Below are 18,234 nucleotides of genomic sequence, written 5' to 3' on the forward strand. Positions count from 1 at the left end.
ATTTAATAATTTGGAATTTTAAACAATACTTCGATATAATAAAAACTATACGAGCAGTTAAACTAATGATAAATAATTGCCAAATTAGCTTAAAAATAGTGTAGGAAAAATGATAATTGGTTTACTGTTTGGCTTAAGCAACCTTTTAAAATTATAAAAACACAAGGTCTTTGTGTTTGTCCTTCTTACGCCACAGGAACAATAACGTTGCGCAACAGAATAGACCTTTACTTCTCCGCCTCAATACGCAAAAATTTGTCTAAGAAGTTCTGGCGACGGTACAATTTAAAATTATAATTATTAAAGCCCAGGCAATGCATTTCTTCTACTTGTAAATTTTAAATGAATTTATCATCCGGACTTATTTTTAGTAATTAAACACGTGGATCTGTAAACTTTGAATACACTTGAAGAACAAAGCAGACTTCCTAAAGATTTGCATCTCTTACTAAGCTTTTATTTGTATCTAAATTGTTGTAACCTAGTTTAATAATTTAGGGCTTATCGTAGCAGTGAATACAACTTTAAAAAGTTTATTTAATATCTAAATTATACAGTAATATAAATTAAAATTAAACCATTATATACTAATGTACCCAAAATGCACTTTGGATTCCTTTTTCAGAGTCCCTCTTCAATTGGTTTTAACAAAATAATAAAATTATGCAAAAAGTTTACAAATGACAACAAAGATGTCAAATTATACAAATTAACTACAGTGTCATACGGGATATCTGTACACGTATTTTTTTATTTTATTTTTTGAATGGAACGACGAGTTTTCTGGAATGCCAGGACTCTACTGTTATAAAACTCCGAAAAGGTTACAATGGATGATTAAAAAAAAATGAGAGCTACTAGCTATAGAATTGTTTTGTTGCACAATCACACACTGCTGTTTAAACATACCAATAAAAGTATCAAGTGGAAAATCTTTATACACATATTCCATAGCCCAAGTCTGAGCCACAATAATATCTGTTGTTCATCTGAAAAACTTTTAATGTTACTCCATTTATGGGAATCACTGGATGAACTGTTGTATCAGTTTTGCAAATTTTTGCCAAAAGTCTTTTTAGTGTCTTGTCATGACCACTGAAAATGGTTTACAACATTTTGAAAACACTCGCTGTTTACCGGATTATGTCAACAGCTGCATTAACATACAAAAATTATCAACCCAAAGCAACATAGCTGATCAAATACTCATTTGTGGAGTTTTACTACATGGAAAAGTCAAGACAAGGCTGACTCCAAGCAGTAGTGTTCTTTCCAAAGTAGAATGATGTCAAAACCTCTCTGTGAATGCCATTGATGCTGCATTTGCACACAACCAAAAACCAATGTTTGGTATGAAATTGGTCACAATTTAGAATAATTACAAAGATATGCATAAAAATGTAGAAATAAAGAAATACTTTTAGAACGTTTTCATTATTTACATTCAAGCAGTTCTTATTTCCTGGTCATACTACATATATTTAAATGTCTTTTTTAACGAGCAATAATATATTGCTCGTTAAAAATCCAGGCTGCATCACAATGCCAGGCTGCAATTTTTGGTTAATGTTACCTTAGGTAGCCAAGATGGCAGCTCGTCTCTAAAACAGTGGGGACGCACGTACTAACCTAACCTAACCTATTCTAATAAATTACCTCTATTCTAATATTTTGGTTGGCAATAATTATGGTAATTTATTAGAATAGGGGACCTATTCTGAGTAGTATCGTTAAGCTAACGAATACGATAAAAACCAGTTTCTATCGGAACCACGTGATTCGCGTTTAATCAATTGTGAAAATGCTATTCCGAGCCGTACGTTTCGTTTTCGGTGCCGATAGCCACGTGCGATAACTAAGCTTTTGTTATTGGTCACTCTAGAGCTGCTGTTAGGAACGTAACGAAAGTGAAAACAACATGGCGTCTTTTCGTGTAAGAATGATTTTACTTCACGAGCAATTGGAGAGAGGGGACAGCAGTAACACTGATTAAATTTAATACTCTTTCTTCAACTTCAGTTAATTTTTGATTAACTGAAGGCCCACCTCCTGTCTGAAACATTGATTTTTTTTATTTGTGAGGCTTTACTTTTAATATTTGCTTTCCAGTCACTCCATGTCTATGCAAATAATATTTACATTTAATAAGATGTATTGCATTTGACATTTAATCATAATACTAATTCTAATTTGGTTATAAGGTTTATAGAAGTAGAACTTGTGGCAAAATTAAGTTTCTCATTTTATTCTTAATGAATGAATTAAAAAATACATTAATTACATGAAGTTATATAGAAATATACAAAATAACTTAGACAAACTTTGTATAATTGTAAAATGTTAGCATTATGTAATAATAGAAATCTTTATTTTGTAGATTTTATCTAAGTTTAATGTCAACTTTAATTGTTAGTTTTAGTATAAAAAAAATTCATTCTATATACGTAACTTAACAGTAAACTATACACCATAGGTGGGGAACCTGCGGCCTCCGCGAGGTTCTTGTGCGGCCCTTTGCCACCTAGTACAAAATGGTAGAGTTCGTTTCAAACAACTATTGTACATCAACGCCATGACAGTTGCGCGAAAAATCCCGCCAAAGACAGTCATATTGTAACATGACGTCAGAATACTAGTCTGAAACGGACTCTAACACGCATGAGCGAGTTTTTAGCGCCCCCAAGTTGCAATAAGAATGAACTAAACGAAAAAAAATGCAGCCTCTCTTATTGCTGCCTAATTTAAATGTGGCCTCTAATGGTAAAAAGGTTCCCCACCACTGCTATACACTATACATAAATGACTATCTATCACATAAATTATAATTTTTAAAAACAAATATTTGCTTAACAGATGGGCTGACAAAATAGACCCAGTAACAGACCCAGACATTTTAAAACAAAACAAAACTATATCACTAGCGCTAGTACACGACAATGCTAAAAGCACGTGCTTCGCTTAGAAAATGGCGGGTTGCAGTCACGTGACAAAAATACAATCTTAACTAAACTGTGATTGGTTAAAGCGTAATAGCTATCGATAGCATGGAACCCAGACGCATCTCGACCGACTATCCGTAGCGAAACCCACTTAACGTGGAGCACAGAATAGCGATTTGTCTAAGGTTCGTTAACTGCCTTTCGCTAAGGAGACTTATCGAATGTCCCGTGTATCGCTCTCGTTCAGTTATCGGAAGAGCTCAGAATAGGTCCCTACGTTAGGTTAGGTTAGTACGTGCGTCCCACTGTTTCAGAGACGAGCCGCCATCTTACATTAACCCAATTTTTAATCATATTTTTAATTTATTTAATTTAAAATATCTGCTCTCCACCTCAAATTAGTAGTGGCTTGTCCCTGTACAGTACATCATACTTTTCTTTTAACAATACAGTCAAATCATCTATCTAACATATTTTGGAGAAAATTTTTGAATTGAAATACAGTAGAGCATCGTTTATCTGAAAGCCAGTTAACCGAAAGCTTTCCAGTCGGACTGTGTCGTGCCGAATCGAACGTTTTTGATACTAGATTAACTTCTAAAGTATAATTTTTTTGTTTTTATATTTTTCAGTATATTTATTTTGTTTGTACAAAATAAAGAAATAATTTTTAACAATACCATAGCCTCGATTATTATTATAAAAATTTTCGTTAGGCTTAAAATCGATGAAAATTCAACACGAAGCGACATGCAATGGAGAAAAATTCAACACGAAGCGACGCAATGGAGAAAAATTCAACATGAAGCAACACGCGACGGAGAAAAATTCAACACGAAGCAACATGCAACAGAGAAAAATTTCAACGTGCGATAGGTTAATATATTTTTTCGCACATAATCGGTTATCCGAACAACCCAGTCCCCAAATGATTCAGATAAATGACGCTCTACTGTAATGTGACTTCCAGTGCAAACTAAAAATAATTGAAGACCTATAAATTATTTAGGTCTACAATTTTTCAAATTGCAGCCCATGACTTTTATATGAGCTTTTTATCCTTGCTTTTCAAAATGAATTACACTCAAAGACACTTTAAGAATAATTATTCTTGACATTTTTAAATGATAACATTATTATTATAGATTTAGTAATTTATAATAAACTTCTTACAGATTTTTGAACTTTATTTTCTAAGCTAAACTAAAGATATTTGCAATAAATACTCTGTATCAAAACTTAAATTGAAAAATTTTTCATAAAAGAAAAAAAAAACAGTTCAATATTCTTACGTTGCAATCATGGAAAGTACATTCTGGACGCTGTTTGCCATCTTTGTTTCCATAGACATGTCGGCAAATGTTTCGTATCCAAGAAGGTTTGCTTGATCGTTCCTATTAAATCATAAATGTGTGTATTGCCTTTTATTAACATAACAAAAATTCGACAAAAGAAAAAACAAATGATTAATTTATTAATTTTTAAAAAGTTACCTAAGAAATCTCATTTCTTCAATTTCGAGACTACAAGACATAGTTTTATCTTCCCGCGATCCTCTCGAATTGAATGCACGCCAGACATTCCATCTCTCTAAACGGTCTTCACAATATTCCATAAATGGATAATAAATAAATGGATTTAGTGTTACCACCCAAGGTCCTCGCCTGGGACTAGTTCTATTTTATTTCAATAAAATAAAATCTTGTTTAAAAAACAAATTACAAATGAAAAAATTTATAATTTTATTATATTTTAGAGAAGTATAAGAAATTGCATATAAGAGATTAGAAAAGACTTTTATAATGGTGGTAATGATGATATACCACAATAGAGAATCAGAATAATTAAAATTTACTTCATCAAAGACCTTAAAACTTGGCACCACAATTAAATAAAGAACTCAAAACTACTTATTAAGGAGACCAAAATTCAAAATATTGTTTTTTAGGGAAACATTTTCAAGTCTTCTCGAGCAGCTTCGGTCGTAAAACTGTTGTAATCACTTATAATTTTCAATGGAATGTAGAAGAAAAGCCAAATTATATAAGCATTAAAATTTAAAACATGATCCATTAGTCTCATGTTTCAAATTTAAAACAACATAAAACTTAATATACAATACAAAAAAAAAAAAAATAAAAAAATTACACTCTAAAGTTAACCAATGCTCAGAGTCTTTACTACATAGGATCCACAACTAGGTCTCTGGCTATTAGAATTAAAGAGCATTTTCATTCTCTCTGCTCATTCGGCCCAGAGTTAGCACTTCTCTGGCACAATGGGCAAGTAATTTCAAAACAAGTGATATGGTAGATAACACTCATTAAGGAATGCAGGGAGGTGTTCCCAACTAGAATAAATTGATTCAAAAGTTTAAACATAATCAATACCAATGATGTGAAGGCCTTTAGTGATATTTGGAAACCTGTTTTAAATGGCATTGAATACCTCGCTTAACTTAGTGAATAGATTATTGGTAGATTTTGCATGTTTCTTCCTTTTTTGTGTTTTTTCTTCTATGTTTATTTATTTTCAAATTTTTATTTTTACTTTTGTATGGCACATTAAACATTTTATGTTGTTCTTTAGCATATCACATTTCGAATTTAAATGCATTTATTTGATTTGATTTTTCTTTTATATTCCATTGAAAATTATAAGTGACCATAATGATTTTTGGCTGAAGCTGGTTTGAGAAGAATTGAAAATGTTTTCCTAATAAATATTTTGAACCTTAAATCTCCTTAACCTTTTGACGAGGGGTTTACTGGTGACTCCCTCTCCTCGCAGAGTGAGTTAGTTTTTAAACTGGATACAGTTTGCTTTCTGTCTAAACACAAATTTAGAATTGGACCAAAGCACTAGTAAGTCAATAATACCGTTTCGGGGAGTCATCCGTGATGATCATTTGTTGCTACCAAGACAATGATGTCAACGTTGGCATAAAAAAATAAATAAATAAAATACAATCGCTTGCGCTTGTGTTACCGAACTTGTATGTTGTCACATTGACCCCACTGTATCTCAAAAATGAAATCATGGACCCCAATTTTTATTACAGTTTTAATTTCCTCATCTCTTATGTAAAACGACAAAATTTAATCAAAATCAACTAATCAACTTTTGAAAACACACTCAATTCTATAAGCTAAATCGAAGAGGCTTTGCTAACTCTCCACCTAAAAAATGTAACATTTACAAAAGAAATTAATATCTCATTTTCTAATTTGTTTTTTTAAAAATAAACTAGACAATATTTACTTCCAATTGATCGTGTTGAAAAACTCCAATTATTCAGAAGGAGACAGCAATTATGAATGACTACGAGACACCATATTTGTCTTCGTGCTGGAAAATTCTATGCTAGATCTTGTGAAACTTACAAAATCCACGTGGAAAAATGTTTTTAGACCTAGTCAACAGAGTTCTTAGCCATCCATAACATTTTACGTTCACCGGTAAATATACAAATGTACTCGAGACAAACTTGAAAATGTGTATATATATATGGGCTTACTCCATAGAGCCCACCACATGTATCACATATATTTATGGGAATACTCATCAAAGGGTTAATAAGCGGTTTCAAGTTCTTTATTTAAAATTTACTGCTTTACTCACCTGTCGACAGACATTATCGATAATGTTTGTTCTGGTATATCTTTAATAATATTGGGATCCGTTACTGTATGGGAAAATATTTTCGTTGCCGTTTCAATTTTCTTCCTTTATAAGATCATCAAATTTTATTAATTTCATTTAAAATATATAAACATTTCCTAAATAACATTATATAATTATTTTAAATTCAATGAAATAAACACTACAATTAGGGATGAACCAAATACTGAATAATTTTTCAGATGTCCCAGTTACTGAATACCAAATATTGGCAGATTTGTTTGCAACTGCACAAAACTAAAGACTCGGAGTAAGGTGGAGGTACCATCTCATATTCAATAATAAACATTATATAAGTTTATAATTCTTCAAAAATATAAACTTATGTAATCAGTTGTGACAAAAATTAAATCTTGCCATCAAAGTCCGTCATTTTTTTGGCAACCTCAACAAGTAGTGTATTTAGTAAACATGTAGTACGGGGATGACAAACCTTTTTGAATCCCCATGCCATATAGTAAACGTAATTATCTTTAAAATGTTTACATCTGCCAGTTTAGACTTTGTATAATGATTTTTAAAGAAATCAAATGAATATGCTTTAATTAGAATAACTGTAAAGAAGTCGATCGAGAAAAGGATGATATACTCTGCTACATTGTTGAACAGGCCATGCGATGGAGAAGTCGGTGGGAACAACTCATTTAAACTATAAAGGGATGTCTGAAGAAAACGATTGGAAAAAACAGATTAAATACTGATGAACTCAGACCTATATTGACAGAAATTGAAGCCACAATCAACTCAAGATCTATGACTATGAAGAGACATCAAGCTACTTTTTCACAGGGAAAAGATTACTGATTTGCCTGAACCAGAAGAAGAAGAGGTAGAACAAGGAAGAAGGGAAACAGAATTAACTGGAATGTGACAAAAATGAAAGAAAACAATGGATGATTTTGTGAAATATTGAAAATCGGAACATTTGTTAGATCTCACAACATTTCATGAGATGGAACTAATGCAAAAGAGGGCAATCTCGTACAACTTGTTACAGAAACCCCACCCAGACAAAAACGACAACTAGGACGAATTATAGAGCAGAAAAGAAACTACACGATCCCGTTGGTTGAAGTCGTCTGACAGACAGCGTACAAGATGACGTGCCCTTTGGAAGTCAATTCAGTGAAATTATTGGGGTTGTAAAGAATTACCAATGTTTCAAGATTAATTGGTGTTAATTTCTACTAGTAATTTGTAAGTGAATTTGATGATATGCAACAGAGCATCTTAAAAATAAAAAATAAGAGAGAATAGAAATGATGAGGAAGTTTCAATTAAATAATTGTGTATCTTAAAATTAAGTCACTCAGAGTTCACTATTTTCTATTCTCTTTTACTTTTTATTTTTAACGTGCGCCCTTGTGTCTCACCAAATTCATACCAATTAATCTCAAAACATCAATAATTCTTTACATATTCAACTAAATGTAAAACCATAACAAAACATTGAAATTTAATAATAAAAATAAACAAAATCATATGATATGTTATGTGCCAGATAATTTCTTCCGACTTGCCACTTTGGATAGGCGTGCCACAGGTTCGAAATCCCCGATATAGTATGTTCGGCAAAGCCGGAAGTGTTTACGACGACCAAAATAATTGTTTACTTTCTATAAAATCGGAAGCATTATAGTTACTTCATTATACTTTACCACCTCTGAATTATGATTATTAATAAATATTTGCATAAGATTGTTTATTAAAGTTACATTTGGTTTGGAAATGAATAAGTAACAATATTTTTAAATTTTCTTTTCGTTCTTAAGAAATAATAATATATTAAAAAAATTAATATAATATTATTTCTTAATCAAGCTTTGAACAACACACCAATATTGTTAATATCTTTTAATAATCTGTTTTTGTTTTTCAGTATATAATATAGGTGCCCATCTTAGGAGAAGTATACATCGAATCACTATTTGAAAAAGTGGCCTATGACCCAAAACAGTTGGAGAACTATGGGTTACATTATTGATTTCAAGAACAGGAGTTGGTGTGTTTTTTTTCCTGAAAAGGGAGCAGTAGGACAAAAAAGATTGGGAACCTATGCACTAGATAAACATTTGATATGAAGTGTGTTTAATTTTCTTGTTTAGTATTCAACCAAATATACCCGAATACCAAGTACAGTAAGACTCCAGTTAGTCTGCTGCTACAATGGCCACAAAATGGAAACACACAACAAGTATATTGAAGATAAGCTGGACAAGGGTGAAACTACAATAAGTACAATTTTTTTGTTTTTTGTGGAATTCTAAATAATTTTGTACCATTAATACCGTGTAAACTGGAAAATAGAAAAACGTATATTTTGTAAGTTAAAAAATTTCCTCTCCGCCAATCGAAACATGTTCGAATTAGTGATGTTCGGACATCACTAATTCGAACTAAACTAAACTAAAATAATGTAGAACAAAGAGTACATTCAACATCAACAATAAATTAAGCATGCTAAATCACACAGTAGCATCAATCAACTGACTGGAATCCTGGACTGTGTATTAAAAAACAACGTTTTGCGCACAGTTAAAATAATTTTATGGTAAACAATGAATGCAGGTTGCCATTTCAAAATTACAAAACTTTTTTTGTTAATTGTTTGCACCCTCTATTTGAGTACAAGTCAGATGAAATAAAAGGTGGGACGCTGATGTCATTGATGGTGTTGGATCTATATACACAGACCTGTTTTACTGTAGCTTCTGCATTATTTCAATTATTCGCTAATCTGAACCTTAATTAGCGGGAATTAATTCGCTAGAGTCCCGCTAGTCCAATTAGTTCGGACTAGCGAGACTCTACTACCTCTACTACCCCTTTAAATTAATGTATGGGCTTTTGAATCACCCTGTATTTAACAATACATTTTATAAAAAAACTTACTTAATATATGTATTTTCAAAAAATGCATAAAAATTTTATATTTTTATATAAATTCTATAAAAATTGTGTATGTACAGTACATAAATGTACTCAGACATATTAACCCCATAAAATTGACTAATTGACTGAACTTGTTATAAAAAGCTTTTAAACATTTATGAAGTTTTCATATATTAAAACTTTTATCCTTCAATTATAAACATCCTACGAAACCCAAATCATTACTCTAAGGCTACACCAACTGCTGTATATCATCGGGCTACAGTTCGGTGATAAAAATTTATGACAAATTATTCGGTAATTCAAAATTATCACCACAAAACTAAAGCCCGGTATTATATGGCAGTTGGTGTAGCTTTATCTTTTTTGAACAAGCATTTTGGAACATTTTAAATAATATAATTGTTCCAAAATTCTCATTGAGAGAGAGACTTGGAGATGAAATCTAAAAAACCTCAAAAGCATTAATGCACAATAGTTCATCAATTTATTAAATACCTAAAATCTGTTTATCAGTAGATCAATTACAGTCAAACCTGTCTATAACAGAACCCCAAGGGATCGAACAACTCTTCCATAATAGGTAGGTTTCTGCTATATGCAGGCTACCCACTATAGGTATCCCTCGATTAACGTGATTAATAAATTTCTCGACGTTACCATGTATATCAAAATCGCGTTAATCAAATATATTGGTACCTCGGTACTCAACCAAACAATCATTACCCGCGAGAACAAATTTTCGGTTAATAACAAATATTTTAATTTTTTCATTCATCCATAAAAAGTTCTCTAAGATAAAAATGAGTAACTAATTTAATAATAAAATAAAACCCTACAGCTGCCTACCTTTGTCTGACAAAATTATACTCAATTCAGTTCATTTTTTTCATAAGTGAAAAAAAAAGAAAAGAAACAAACTGCGAGTGGAACACAATCATCATGTTTTACAACCATTTCAAGTGGATGTAATATTTCAACAATACATGTCTGTTACACACTCAGATTTGTTTCAAATTCACAAGTCGTTATTCGTCAATTTCTTTCCAGAATTTCTCTTCAACAGCTTTTGGTGGCCCATACATTTTGTATCCTTTAGTTCAAAATTTCCTGAACAAAACTTTCAGAACCACATTTGACACGTTCAGAGTTTAGAAGCTACTTCCCTATACAGGAGTATTTTTTACTGTCTGTACAGCATGATATCCTTTATGAAACTACAAAAGCATGCGTAATGTGCCCAATGTGCATTTTATCCGCTGTTAATAAAAATATGCAAAAACTTTCTGTTCAAATCTCAATAAAGTTACTGTAATACAGTAGTTGTATTTTACTATTCTGTATTGGATACGTGTATTTTTTGACTTTTTTATGATTTATACGTGGTACGATCCAAAAGTTTGGGGACTGTAGTAATCTACGACAACAAAAGCATGTATTTGAAGTTACAGCGTATGAAATGGATTCTAGCAAACCACCTCTATGTGTTCAGGTTAATTTCACCCATGTCATGTGATTAAACCGCGAGCACTGCTGTTTTTTTCCGGAGATAGTTACCTTTGTTCTGCGACGTAATAAAAGTGGAGTTTCAAGAACAACCTCCAACATTTCGACTTTGCCACGGTAGAATCACCATACACCTTTCTTAGCAATTTTAAAGTCTCCGTAGGTGTTTTACCTAAATGCTGACAAAATTTAATGTTGGAGGTTGTTCTTGAAACTCCACTTTTATTATGTCGCAGAACAAAGGTAACTATCTCCGGAAAAAAACAGCAGCGCTCGCGGTTTAATCACATGACATGGGTGAAATTAACCTGAACATGTAGAGGTGGTTTGGTGGAATCCATTTCATACGCTGTAACTTCAAATACATGCTTTTGTTGTCGTAGATTACTGCAGTCCCCAAACTTTTGGATTGTACCACGTACATGCTAGGCTTGTAAACTTCTTGTTAAATTTGTGTTAAATCGGATAAAGATATTGATTTTTCTGTTATATGGCCCAATTTTCCTTTCCGTTTCCGTGTCGGACGGGTTCTGCTATATACAGGTTAATTTACATTATTTTTGCTAAAAATTCAAGGGACTGAAGAAATTTTCCATTAATGACAGGTTTTTGTTATATACAGTTTCCATTATAGATAGGTTTGACTGTAATTAGATACATATCTAATTTATTACTTTATTATTTATTTGTTATTTATTATTATCGTGTCATAATTACCTGTAACTTTCTTTATTCTCTTTTAATTTTGTCGCATTGGTTTGAAAGTGACGAAGATTGTAATCCGTGAGATCGATTCCGCTCAGTCTTGCTTCTAGTAAATATTTATCAACTACTCGTTTCTGCGGTTCCGTTAGTTTTTCTCTATTTGCATTAACTTCCTAAAAAAATCATTTTATTTGATTATTTAATTAATTAATACTATAAAACATACAAGCATAACAAAAGTTATTTTTTATATCGAAATGACTATCATCATCAGACAGAATAGATGACTATATACAGTGATAAAGAGTTTTGCCTTCAATGAGATTTGTTGTCTTGGATTTGCACAATTTGTATAACATTATACAGGTAAGACAGGCCTTCTCCAGAAAGAGGGGTGGGTGCAAATAATTTTACGGGCCTTAAAAGATTATTCAACAGTAAAAAAGCCTAATATATTTTCATTAAAAAATAAAAAAATGAACAAACTGTATTCCAGGAGACTTATTATTTATATGAAAGTTACATTTGTTTGTTTTATGAAAGTTTCCAATATCATATAAATATTCACATTTATCAACATATCTATTAACTGAAAAAATAGGCATAACTTTGGTATATATCACACAGTGGCGTAGCAAACATAACTGGCGCCTGACACTGTATTGGCGCCCCCCTCCAGAAACACATATAGTTTGTCTTGGAGACCATTTGGGCCCGGTGCAAGATACACCCCTCGCTATGCCACTGATATCACATGAATACCAATATAATATAATATATACCAAATATAAACAGCAGCATTCTACCTTAAATTATTCTTTTGGATTAAGAATACCATCATGTACTTTTTAAAAAATTTTCTTTTAATCCTGAGGACAAATGGCTTGTGACATTTCATAAAAACAGGCTCAATATCTAAATTTTCTATTGTTATTGCTGCCTCTTTAATAACATTTTCAAATTCTGCTTTTGAGAGATAATATTTAAACTATTTTAGCATTTTGAATCTAAATAGATTTTTCTTCAAAAATGTCTGAAGTTGTTTGCACAACTTTACCTGCTAAATTAACTTCATTCAAAGGATCGTGCAATGTACAAATTAAATAAATCCGATTCTAATAATTAGGACATGCAATGAAAAAGTATGGATTTTGAGAATTTCCATTTAATATCACTCTTGCTTTCGTTCCTGTAAATGTACCAAATCGCATCTTTGGTCTGTCTCCAGGCTAGAGAAGACTCCTGAGATTTTCTATCATCTGCACCTCTCGTTTCTATTCCGACAGGTTTATGCCAAATGTAAAGTCCCATTAAGAAGACCCCGTTGTCATACTCTGATGGGATTGTGATGATATCACTTTATGTAAAAAAAAACACGATCTATTGTTTTGTTTACTCCATGGCTCCGACAACCGACGTGTGACTTTTCATGTGTTAAATTTTAATTTTTATTTACATTTTATAGAATTATATTTTGTAGAAATGTCCAAGCCTGTGCTTGCTTTGCTACAGCCTAAAGTTGGTGTTGTTAACTGTACAGTAACTGTAAACTTAGATGTACAAATTGAGAGAGTAGAAGGTCAACTGTCCTCTCAAACTGGGCAAAGGAGAAAAAAAACAAACAAACAAAAAGCAAAATGTAAACAAATTATCAAAGACGGCAAATTTAAAATTAGTACTTGTGTTTTTATTTGTGTAAAATTTTAGAAAAATAAACCTCTTTGTCTCCTCTAACCAAAGTGTCCCCAAACACCTAAGACTGTAGACAACTCCTATTTATAGCATAAATTGTTATGTTAACATTTTTCAATATGTGTATATAATATTCATTATACATATATGGAAGAAGTAAAAAAAACAACATATCATGTATACAAAATGCTTAGAATAATAATTAATAGTTCTAATTTGAATGGACAAAGACCGCAGACTGAAAAATATGAATGTAGGTGTGGGTCATTCAAATGACACTAGGAATCAGATATAAAAATGAAAGTTGTTATTGCACTCATCATTAGAATTATCTGAATGAGATCCATTCGGTACTTTAAATAAGTTTCACAAAAACCTTTCACTCTTTCTCCGGCAGTTTCTTAACTCCATTAGATAGGAGAGTGAAAGGTTTTTGTTTGTGAAACTTATTTAAAAGAAGCTCTAGCTTTCCGTGCATGGATTTATTCAGTACTTTATGATCAAGATAAGTTCACTGTGCATTAGACATTGCCAGTTCAGCTTTAGCATGAACAATTCAGGTCAGATTTATAAAATGAAATTAATTTTCCTTTTCTTTCTTTTTTTTCATGTTTTTTGGTGCCCCATTTACAGCTCAGAGCCAGGATGCCTTGCACTCACTGAACCTCTGTATCCAGCCCAACATACAAGTAATGCAGTAAACTCTTGCTAATCCAGTCATTTATTGCACAGAGTGGTACCAGATTAGTAAAGTATACAGAACTAATGCCTGCCTAAAGGCAATGAATGACATGCTCTGCGGACCTCACACACTGAAACTTGTTTGGAGCTGTACTGTTTTTGTTATCATGAAATTATGTACAGTGTTACAGTAACTGTAAGTTTAATTCTTATTTAAATTTAACATTAGAAGTTTACAATATGTATTTAAAAAAGCATGAATAAGAGACAAACATATTATAATGAAGGTATGCCGGATAAGTAAGAGGCCAGATTAGCAAGATTGTACTGTACTTCAAAATTACAGGATGTTCAAAAAGTCTCTCCTTTGTAAGCATTGTAGATTGTGGTTGCTCCTTTTGGCTCATCAATTGGAGCCATTATGGTTGCTTCCCTATGCCATAGCCATGTGTAGGTAGATTAATGTGTTACTTGCATGTATTGTATGTGGTCTCTTGGTTCAGTATAACTTACTGTACTGTAATGTAATTGGCACAGCACTTGCATCCCTAATATTTGTATATCATCTATAAACATTCATTGGTAATATGACAGATGTTGAATTTAATGAAAATTTAGACTGTGTCAGTTAACACCTTTCCAAAAAGATGTATTATGCATTTAAAAGTGCACAGAAATGAACCTGTAGGACATAAATAAATATATTGTATTCATTTATTGTCGGAACGTAGTGACGACTAATACTTGACTTCGTGCATTCCTTGTCAACAAAATAACTCTGGAATCAGTTGTCCGATCTTGATGAAATTTTCTTGGAAGACTCATCATCACTCAAGGATGAACTGATTAAAATTTCAACTTTCAAAAATGATCCGTTTTTGTATAACTGGAGATAGGGGTTTTTCTTCAGTATGGATCATTTTTGAGAGTTGAAATTTTAATCAGTTTGTCCTTGAGTGATGATGAGTCGTAGAAAATTTCATCAAGATCGGACAACTCATTCTAGAGTTATAATGTTGACAAGGAATGCATGAAGTCAAGTGTTAGTCGCTTCCCGCACGCACGTGTAGAAGCATCATGTAGTGGTCGGAAAATATGACAAGCATTAAAACAGTAATTTTGAAAGGTAAATGTTATTGCTAACTAGATACACAACAAATATAAAGAATCTTTATAGAATAATAAGTTAAAAAAAGTTTTCTTTTTTTAACTTATTATTCTATAACAGGGGTGGCCAACTTTTGTGTACATAAGATCTACTTTTTATCTTAAAAATGTGTCGCGATCGACTTGTTGTCGTAGGCATAGTCTAAGTGGCGAGGGGGGTGTTAAATACATACTATGTTTATACACTGTGCTTCAGTACGAGGTGCACTCCCGCGAGCTATGGGTAGATAAGGAAAATATATGTTCAAAACTATTTTTTATTTTTTAAATCACTTATTAAGTTTTCAAGATATAAGCTCATAAAGAAAATAAATTTCCAGACCCAACTTTTGATATTTGCAGTTACGAGTTCATTCCGTACAGGCGGCACTTAAAAAAAATCGATTTTTCCACACTTTTAAGATAGATTTTTATTAACTTAAAATATAATTTAATTTTTTTTATCAATTACAATGTATAAATTGTGGTACTATTTGTTCGTAAACTTGAAAAAGTTGTTATAAAACTGCACAGTACGGCTGATAATTTGATTATAAGATTTTACTTCCGCGATTTGTTTTTGGGCGAGGAAAATTTATCATGGAAGAATGATATAAGATTTTTAGACTTATTTTTTGCTAATCTATCAATAGCTCGCAGGAGTGCTCTTTGTACTGAAACACCCTGTATATCTACCTACGTAAAAAACAACGTAATTATTTAACAGGCCAAAAAACTTGCGTCCAGAGAAATTAAAACAACACAAGTAATTATTAACAATATTTATTAATTCAAATTAGCTACTGATGAAGACAGATTTAGAATTTATTTTATTACGTTACATTAACAAGAGGACCGAGTTTGCGCGTCTCTTACCGAAGAAACGTAATTAGGTGTATATCCTGACAAAGATAATAATAATGATTCTTCGGTATGGGAATCAGTCGGGACAGAATGTTTAGTCTTCGTTAACTTTAAGTATGAAAATGCCAATTCACACAGGTATGTAGTTCCGAAACAGGAATAAAACAGGAATATTTGCTACATTTGGTGATACTGGGATATTATTCTCAATTGACGTATTTCCAAAAATCCAAAAATATAGAGGTCTGTTGCCGAAAACGCTCACTTATCGAGTAAATAGATAGGTAAGAAAAGCCATAATTTAATTTAAAACATAAAGAACAGGTACTTACATTTTAAACAAATGAAAAATTGAAACTCAACGTTGTCACCGTGGATAAATAATATTGATTAATAATAATAATATTGTTAATACTAAAGAAAAGAAGCTACCGCATGACAGTATCAAATATTCAAGCTAAATAGCTGTGTTTTCTACGAGTCCAGTGATAACTGCATGCATATTGTTGCTTTTGCGCGTTACGTTCACGAGTTGCATTCAGTTACAAGTGTAACACATTAAGTCAAGACATCGCGAGCGATCGACCAAAATTGGCATCGATCGACTTGTTGGCCACCCCTGTTCTATAACATGGAGCAGCAGTGATCAATATTGATGGCTTTACGATCCATTCTCTCCTTCGTCTTCCTATCGTTAGTACGAAATTTCGATCTCTAAATAGAGAAGCTGCACAGAAATTCCAGATTGAGATGAAGTCGCTCAAATTCATCATAATCGATGAAATGTCAATGATTGGTGCAAGAATGCTTTACATGACCAAGAGAAGATTGAGGGAGATAAACCCCGAAAAAGATGAGCTGTTTGGTGGATTCTTTATCTATTTGTTTGGTGATTTTTGTCAGCTTCCTCCTGTTAAAGATACTCCTCTCTACTCGAGTGTTTTTTACGATGTAATGTCCCAACAAGGTAGGGACCTTGTTGGGACATTACATTACATTCGCATTTGATTCTTTTGTGAAGTTCATTGTACTTAGTAATTCTCACAGACAAAATAGCAGATAGTTCCTTCACAGATGTCTTATAACATCTAGCTTCGGGTGATTTCTCTGATACAGATCTGAACACTCTGATGACAAGAAATGGAGCCTATTTACCCAGAGATGAACTTGATCAGTTCCAAATGGCTATATCCAACAAACAAGCAAGTTAAACAAAGCAACGAAAACTACTTACAGTCAACTGGGTACCATATGTTGCTTATATAGCATCTGAAAACACTCCAGATATTGTCCCGCCTTCGTCCAAAGATGACTCAGCTCTTGGTCTCTCCAAGTATTTGAATCTCTCAGTTAATGCCAGAATCATGCTGAGAGTCAACTTATGGGTGCAAGGAGGTCTCGTCAATGGTTCACTAGGAACTATGCTCCTAATGCTTGCCCTCCAGCTCTTCCTCTGTTTATTTTAGTGGAATTCATCTATGGTAATCTGTTTCCAATAATCCCCATAACACGCTCTTTGAACGATGGCAGTATATTGCGATCTCGTAGACAGTTTCCCCTTATCTTAGCATATTCTATGACTATACATAAATCACAGGGATTAACTCTTCCAAAAATCAAAATAGATATAGAGAAAAAAGAGACAGCTATCGGTCTTACTGAGTCAGTTATTTTTAAAGAGTTACAATAAAGATCGCTACAAGTCAATCTGTAAGTCCAAGACCCATAGTGATAGATGGAATTTCGTGAAACATTGGCATAGCAATTAATTAATGGCTTATTCTGACCTTATATTTGTACTTTTAAATGATCCAATAGAAATCAAATATATTGTTGAGAATGAATGATTCTTTGTTTCTTTTTCCCTCATAATCTAGAAAATAAAGGTGCGAGCAGCTTCATTCCGACTACACGCTAATGCAGCATTACTTAACTAGTTTTAACATTTCAATCAAAATAAAAGTTGTAGCTAATTGTTTTCACAAATTTATATTGTTATAGATAAAAGAAAATTTAGTAAACTTCAATTTTAAATGAGTTAATTGTATCTTAGAATTAAAGAAATAGAATAAAAAGAGAAATTTATAAACTTGAATAAACATCTTATATATATCTAAGTAGCAAATGT

At 32.2% G+C, this 18,234-nt stretch overlaps 2 protein-coding genes across 2 annotated transcripts in view; both read right to left on the reverse strand.

Annotated features, from left to right (window-relative positions):
* The window catches only part of LOC136984128 (dynein light chain roadblock-type 2-like), a 221,667-nt gene that overhangs the window by 161,487 nt on the left and 41,946 nt on the right, over window positions 1-18,234 (reverse strand). The gene's annotated exons all lie outside the window — the stretch shown is intronic.
* Window positions 1-18,234, reverse strand: part of LOC136984116 (uncharacterized) — a 43,851-nt gene that overhangs the window by 15,724 nt on the left and 9,893 nt on the right. The window contains exons 5-8 of the mRNA XM_067281042.1: window positions 11,736-11,896; window positions 6,561-6,665; window positions 4,433-4,615; window positions 4,232-4,333 (exon numbers count right to left, since the gene is read on the reverse strand). Coding sequence (XP_067137143.1) covers window positions 4,232-4,333; window positions 4,433-4,615; window positions 6,561-6,665; window positions 11,736-11,896 — 551 coding nt within the window. The remainder of the gene's footprint in view (window positions 1-4,231; window positions 4,334-4,432; window positions 4,616-6,560; window positions 6,666-11,735; window positions 11,897-18,234) is intronic.

Source organism: Centruroides vittatus, unplaced genomic scaffold (genome assembly GCF_030686945.1).
Source record: "Centruroides vittatus isolate TY-2023 unplaced genomic scaffold, ASM3068694v2 contig_904, whole genome shotgun sequence".
NCBI classification, from domain to species: domain Eukaryota; kingdom Metazoa; phylum Arthropoda; class Arachnida; order Scorpiones; family Buthidae; genus Centruroides; species Centruroides vittatus.